This window comes from Zerene cesonia, chromosome 9 (genome assembly GCF_012273895.1).
Source record: "Zerene cesonia ecotype Mississippi chromosome 9, Zerene_cesonia_1.1, whole genome shotgun sequence".
In the NCBI taxonomy this organism is placed as follows: domain Eukaryota; kingdom Metazoa; phylum Arthropoda; class Insecta; order Lepidoptera; family Pieridae; genus Zerene; species Zerene cesonia.
This window is the reverse complement of record NC_052110.1, coordinates 6,052,013-6,060,000: the sequence shown is the minus strand read 5'-3', so window position 1 is coordinate 6,060,000 and position 7,988 is coordinate 6,052,013. Positions and strand designations below refer to the sequence as shown.

The 7,988-nt window shown below is 34.1% G+C and overlaps 1 protein-coding gene across 1 annotated transcript in view; it reads right to left on the bottom strand.

Moving 5' to 3' along the window:
• Positions 1–3,250: 3,250 nt before the first annotated feature.
• LOC119829185 (UPF0518 protein v1g243165-like) overlaps positions 3,251–7,988 on the bottom strand; it is a 5,296-nt gene continuing 558 nt past the window's right edge. Inside the window, exons 2-7 of the mRNA XM_038351587.1 lie at positions 7,462–7,848; positions 6,641–7,145; positions 6,017–6,192; positions 4,992–5,130; positions 4,640–4,744; positions 3,251–3,663 (exon numbers count right to left, since the gene is read on the bottom strand). Coding sequence (XP_038207515.1) covers positions 3,434–3,663; positions 4,640–4,744; positions 4,992–5,130; positions 6,017–6,192; positions 6,641–7,145; positions 7,462–7,848 — 1,542 coding nt within the window. The 3' untranslated portion in view covers positions 3,251–3,433. The remainder of the gene's footprint in view (positions 3,664–4,639; positions 4,745–4,991; positions 5,131–6,016; positions 6,193–6,640; positions 7,146–7,461; positions 7,849–7,988) is intronic.

Below are 7,988 nucleotides of genomic sequence, written 5' to 3'. Positions count from 1 at the left end.
TGAGAAAATTAAAGTTAAATCAGAGCCATCTATTAGATCCATATGAAATATTTTTCGTGCTCTACTAAGCGCCATCTACGTTTCGGTGTTATTACATTTCCTCTACGAACTTCGAGTGACCAATCTATAGCAGTATATAAGTGTATAATCTATGCTACAAGTCACAAGAACGATCACAGTACGGAATGCGTCATGAATGACATTTTCATTTTTTGAAGTTAGAACATATGGCAGCTGTGTTTTTTTTTTATTCTTTGTGTCAAGAATATATGTCTATTTGTCAGTGCAGTTGTCATTTGAAATTTGATGTACCCGACGAAATCATAAGCGAATACGTTTGCCTAAAACTGTTATCGATAAAATACTGTTTTTGATAAAAACTTGCATTTTTTAACGTTACTCGATATTCACGAATTGAAAAAGCCTAGAATTTAAAGTTTATTATATTATTGAGAACTGAATCGAAATAAAAACAAGAGATCCAATCATGCAGTTGCGGTCGTCATAAAATTATTCCTTTCTGATAAAATAACCAAGGTAATGAAACAAAAAATTTATAAAATAAACTAAAACGTTCTTGCTTTTTATAAATACTACACATATATTGTGATTCTTATCAGTATCACAGATACTACAATATTATACCGGTGTCAGTATCTTATTTATTGTTCGCCTTAGCTCTCTATGACACTCAGTGAAGTTGAAGCTATAAAGCTTCAATATACTACTACTATAATAATATAGTGAAAGAATTTTTGAAATCGATACAACCGTTCACGCGTAATGGCGTGACCAAGGGAAATAGGGATTCATTTTTATAAATACATATATAGATCAGGTACTTTGCTCCCTCTATTCGGAAAAGTAAAGGAAGTAAGAAAATGAGTTTTAATTTGTGTAACTTATATTTATTTCGCAATTTAAAAAATAAATAAAAGATACACGATTAACATTTTTATTTTATTAATTATATATAATTGTATAAAATTTCCGTGAAGCATCCAAACAACTTTCATTATTGTGCAAAAAAATGTTTTTTTAAATATTTTAGATCGGTGGTAGTACTGGCAAGGTGACATTTATTGACATTCATAGTCGATAATTAAGTATACACGTAATGCAGCATATATCTCGCTGTAAGGTTTTAAACCGTTAGATAATCATATAACTCCAAATGTAAACTGTCGACAAATTGTTATGTGTAAAATTTTCTTGCAATTTAACGCATTATTTTTTATTAGACTATGACGCGAATGCATCGCAGTTATGTATTATGCCGATTTTATTTAAAAAAAAAGTCGGTCAGATGCAGATCGCAGGCTCCGGTTTCTGTGTAGTTCTTAAGCATAGCCTAACCTAACCCATCGTATCGTATGGTGTATTTCACATTATACCAGTTTAACATCGATAAATTATAATAATGCAAAAAATTATTACAGACCACAATGTGTGGATAGCTTACAATTTTACGGTGACATTGACAAAGAAGTAAAAGTCATATGAATTTATGTGATTGATTATTTGATGACAATAAAGGATTTTATTAAAGTGCTAAAAAGCGATATACAATACAAAATGCAAAGTTATATTTTATCAAGAATATAATAACATTTGTGCATTAATATTATAATTTTAACGTTCACATCCTTGGACGGAGACGGACGATTTATTACGAATTTGAGCGCAAATTATTATTAATTATATTAAATTTATTTAATATAGATTGGGAAGTATAAAATGTCAAAGAATAATATTGAAATGGTGGCAGTTGCGCAGATATGACAATTACGGGTGGTATAGCAAAATATTAATAATTGAATATAATAATCATAGAATAAGAATGATCTAAATGCAATATTGTACACAAATTTGTTAATTCCTGATTAAATTATTAGCGCTACTGTCGTAACCACCGTTATACACACAAAAATAATCGTTACACGAAAATAACACAAAAAATAAGACATTAAAAAAGAAAACAAATACAAAGATCAAAACGCTATTGATACATAAAACTATTCTAAATGTATACTTCGTAAATCTCTATACCTCAAAATGTCTAAAAACTACGTGAGTTCGTTAATATAATAAAATCACTGCGATAAGAATCTACTCTACGGTATACATTGACCCACTAATAAACAGATAAAAAAATGTGACCTGTCAAAAATGTCATGTCAAAAAAATAAACATACAGATGGAGAGTTTAGTAAAATATTTGTAAAAACGTATTAATTTCTTACATTAAAATATGTGGACTAGCCCGGTGTAAATAACTATAAGATAAAGTTATATTTACATGAAATTTGACAATCTATTAGTAGGTCCATGTAAAAGGTATATTCATTTATATTTACAATAAATTAATGTTTCCAATTTATTTTTGAACATTACATAATCACAGTTCAAAATTACATTCATGGCATTTTCGTTAAAATTTAGTTTATTAATTACACTTAAAACTAATTTAGGTACTTAGAATTAAGTATGATTTGACATTTGTCATTCTTCTATTAAAACATTTTAATTGACATAAAACTATTATTGTAACAATAAAACATAGAGATAACATTGACATACATTTACGTGACGTTTGTTATTTCCGACTACACTGTATAGTCACAGCTTTGTTACTCTGTGTATCGACTATCGATAAAAATATTAAACACCTACATCACTATATACAAGGCAACTTGAAGTACTCACTGCGCGCTTATTTCTCGCGTCTTAATTGTTATAAAACCTCACAGATAAAAAACCTAAAATATGTGATGTCTACATGAGGATTTAAAAATATAAATTTCGTAAAGCATTAAAAATATTTGTTCCTTCTTTCCTTTCCTACCTTCATTCATCGTTGTATTTTTATTGCACTAAATTTCTACGACGTGGCCTTATGTTGAATATTGTGTCTAAAAAACAGTTTATCATATACTGATTCATAAAAAAATTATTTTTTTTCATTCTATATAAATATACACACGGTACACAACAGCTTAAATAAAATTTAGTGAAGGACAACACTGGGTTATTGCAACGATAAATATTCTTGATTATTTTTTTATTTAAATTGACAGACATTTTTAATATTTTCGTTAAAGAGAGAAATCAACATAGACTTTCATCTCTTATATGTTTCTATTGTCATTTCGTTCAAGAAATGATTATAAAAATCACACGCTAAGTCCTTTACACAGTTATACATAGATTTTTTTATTTCCTTCAATAAGAAGGAAAAAAATAATATAGTTTCATGGCTATTCGAACCTCTTTTTCTCCGCATTCCTTATAATGACTTATACATATTTCAGTATATCATTAAATTTTGAACATTTTTGTAATTTAAAACCTCGCATTATACCTGTGTATCAACAGACGGTTCAAAGAAAACTACTTTCTTCTTGACTTTGCCCTGCGAGGCTTTGACCTTTAGTCATAAAGCCAACGTTCGTATGAAACTCTCATCTTCATAGTACTCCGCTGACAGTCGAAGAGCCTGCTCTTGACATAAGGACGACAATTCCTTGAGCCACTCGTCGAGGATCACAGCGTTTAGTATCGAGCGGAGTTTAATCGATTGATTCCAATATGACTCTTGTGTGAACGCTGGACGCTTTTGCGTGTGAAGCGGCGTGTAGTTCATATTGATTTGTGGTGGGGACGCTGGAATATTTAAAGAATAACTTTCAGCTTTATTCATGTATCTTATGAAACGGAAAAAATAATATCCTAACACCCTTTTTTTAATCTCTATATATATCTTAATATATAAGAATATCTTCATATATATAAAAATCCCGTGTCACAATGTTTGTCCTCAATGGACTCCTAAACCACTAAACCGATTATAATAAAATTCGCACACCATATGCAGTTCGATCCAACTTGAGAGATAGGATAGTTTAAATAATTTTAATTACGATAAATGACAACCCGGGCGGAGCCGGGGCGTGCGGCTAGAATATATATCAAATTCGCCTGTCGCAATGTCAGTTACCATATTCCTCCGAAACGGCTGGATCGATTCTCATGAAATTTTGTGTGCAAATCGGTAAGGATTGAGAATCGGCCGACGTCTATTTTTCATACCATTAAATTACAAGAAAAAGGCCAATTTTATGATATGCCTGGACTTAGGAGGTCAGTAAAAAGTATCCGATTCACTCTTAGGTACTTTTGATCAAAGTGCAACATATCACGGGAATTTTCTCGACTATACGGACGAAGCCGCATAGCGAAGTCTAGTGCTATAATAAATGGTTATCATATGGCAAGACTATCATCATCATCAGCCCATACATGTTCCCACTGCTGGGACACAGGCCTCCTATGAGGGTTCAGGCCATAATCCACCACGCTGGCCAAGTGCGGGTTGGCAGATGTCGCATGTCGTCGAACTTTTGATTCTTGGACATGCCGGTTTCCTCACGATGTTTTCCTTCACCGTTTTAAGCAGTGGTGATGTTATCCACATGTGCAGATAAATTGAAAAATCAATTTATTTCCTGCACGCTCGCCCGGTCTCGAACCCAATTATCAATTTTGAAGTCCGAGGTTCTCACCACTGAGCCACCACTGCTTGTATGGCAAGACTATATAGTCTCAAAAATAACGAATGCAGATATAAAATTGTACTTACGCGGCACCTTCCTGGCGAACATGTTCGATATACTGGACGAGAGGCTTCGGCGTTTCGACTCACTTCTTTGGAACGTGACGCCCGTTTGTGCTCTTTGCGCTTTATCTGTTGGTGATTTTTCTTTGGTTACAATAACTTTATTAGCGAAGAGTTAAACGCATTAAAAAAAAAAAAAAAAATTTACACTACGCTTATTTCTTAATCCTCAAAACTTAAAAGATCAACTTTACGACAATATGCATGTTTTTAATGGAGTAAAATTAAAAATTAAAATAATCAATTAAAAAAAAAACATGTTTTTTGAAATAATCTAATACAAATAATAGCGAAATAACTAAAGATGCGTGTTTACTATCGTCGTTGGTAAGCGCCCGCCGCACCAGCGCCATCTCGCGCTGTATGAGGAACACGCGCGCCATGTCCACCAACTCGGGTATATTGTCCATGCCTTCCACTAGCTCGTCTATTTCTTCCCTCAGTTTATTGAGGATCTAGGAGAGATAGTCGATGAATAATGAAATAACGGTTTAACAATATGTGATTAAGATATTTATCTTAGTATAGTGAAGGCTAGCTGCGCCCCGAGGTTTCACCCGCATAAATACGTATCCCGTAGAAATAGCGGGATAAAAAGTTTTCTATATGTTATTCCAGTTGTCCAGCTGCCTACATACCAAATATCATTGCAATTGGTTCAGTAGTTTTTATGTGAAAGAGCAACAAACAGACACACATCCTTACAAACTTTTGCATTTATAATATTAGTAGGATAATCGCCAAGATTAAATAATTTCCTTATAGTATACTCTATACTAAATCAAGTGAGGCAATTAAGTTGATTCCATTATTATAGGGTATTTTTAGCTTTTAGTTAAATTTATTTAAACAAATGTATGTAAAAGTTGCAGCTATATATAATTAATCAAACATCAAAGAAGCGTCAGTGTGCGTGTATAATGCGAATTTAACAGCTCTTTGTACTAAATTTTGACGTGACAACGTCTTAAATTAGGTTGCGGCTCGGAGTCACTCATGAAAAAGTGTAACGCCCGGTAACGTTACGATGAGTCACCGAACTATGATCGGTCCGCTGCGCGCGCAGCACTAGAGAATTAGGCGCATTGAATCGGCGCGTGCTTGTGTCTCTGTCTCTGTCTTTTTAGTAAACAAAATATATTTTCTATAGTTAAAAATTTGTGCAATTCTTATTTTCATTCAATTCCTTGTTCCTATTGTGCAATTTAATAATATTCATATCAATAAATATTCTACCGAAAAAAAGACGTTGTCACGTAAAATCTTCGCCCGTAAAACCGACTTTACAGGCAACCATTTTTTTTAAAAGAGTATTTCATAGTCTTGAATTAGTTAATATACCTGATATAAAGAGGGTAGATTGGGCAGGATAAAAGCTGGGCACAGTAATAGCGAAACGAGCAGAGGCGCTGGGAAGGAACATAGCTTGTATATCACGCTAGTCACACGGCAATTCGTCGCTACGTCCGATTCCAGGAGAAGCGATACTTTCTTCAGCAGTTGAGCTAGTAAGGGACCTGGAATAAAAAAAATGTATACATATATACAAATTTGAAGTGTAAATTTCATATATAATAGTAATTAAAGTTCGATTTTCTATGTTCAAGTAAGACGACATGTAACATCTGCCAACCCGCACTTGGCCAGGCCTTGGGAATATATATGGACTGATGATGATGATTCCATGAATAGTTTTATCACACTTTTAACGGAAAGAAATTCATTTATTGCGATACTGTATACTTTATTATTGTAATAATAAAAATATCTCTAGCATCAATAAGTTCAGGTTTGAGAAAATTTGCAGTGTGAATCGATAAGATAAATGTTTTATAATGTTATCCTTAAAAATCTAATAAAAAATAAACTTTTAAACAAATGGTCATTATTCTAGTTATTAATCCAACGACAACGCATTACATGAAAATATTAAAATAATAAATTCCTAAAGAATGAAACACAAACCAATAACAGTTTCAACATTAATCCTCCAACTCCTGACCGGCGCGTCACAGTCGCTCCCGTCATCTCCCTCCTTCTCGAAACTCTTCTTGAACGAATCCTCCGCGTAACCCTCGCACTCATCCCTATACTTGAAGCTGTCATATCCACTGCTCTCGCCGAACGACGTGAGGCTGTCGTGCTCTTTGTTCCCATCCTCTTTGTCCCCGCCCATATCCTTCTCCACCACATCCTCCTTTTCCTCCACGAGGGAGTTGAGACTGTGCTCTTTCTCGGATGTGTCACTGGTCTTCAGAGTCTCGTAGCCGCTGGTGCATATCGACACAAGGCTATCTTCGGTCGGCGATGTTTCTATCTCCTTATCCTTCGCGTTGTTGTTAGGTTCTCGTTTCGCTACGGCCGCGTATCGCGAGCTCCAGTTGGAGCAGGCTATCGTCCGCGTCACAATTTCGACACGACTGTCGCTGAGGTACGCGTGATAGTTGCCTATTAGTGTTTCGTTTGGATTCTGAAGAAAAAATTTGTTATGATAATAAATTATGGAGAATTTAAAGAAATCCGATTCGAGCAGTTTAGGAGAAAAAATAGAAACGAATATAAATACAATCTATCTGGAATATTAAAAAAAAATCTAAATCAAGATACCCCAGAACCATTAAACAGAAGAGATTGTTTTAAAATATCAATAAATTAATATGTCTTGAATTTAATCTGTCTAATGTGAACACAACTTACAAACGGGATGGAACCGAAATAGAAAAACAATGAAGTGATTTTAACATGACGTTTGTTAATGTATTAATTAAGATAATATGGTAACTCACCCCATAATCAAAGTTAATTTCCTGGACTAGATTGTTCATCGCGATATCACCGTGCACTCCGTTCACCCGGCTCTCATCACCAGGCCTCAAGTCCAGTACTCTCTTCCCACTTAACGCCATATCATCAACCCACTGCCTTGTATAAACCAACGGCCTCTGGCAGCATTTGGGTTGCAAGTCCAGAAATGCCATCGCGGCTTCTCGAAAGTTCTCTGGGTCTGATAATTTGTGCTTGTGTGGCGATATCAAGTGGTGGCCGTTGAGGAGGTACTTGAACACCAACTCGATCATCACGTCTTCGCAGTTCAGGTCGATGAGCGTCTCCATCAGGGAAAGGGTTACTAGTGAGAGCTGCGTACGAATTGAAAATATAATATTTTTAAACGTCTTGTGTCACAAAGACATTTTTGTGTTAAAGAAAATTTTAATAATATGTGAACATAAAAATATTTTTATAATGAAATTGTATATAATTGTAAGTTATATCTATCACCCTATACGACACTACAGGAAAAGATATAAAAAAA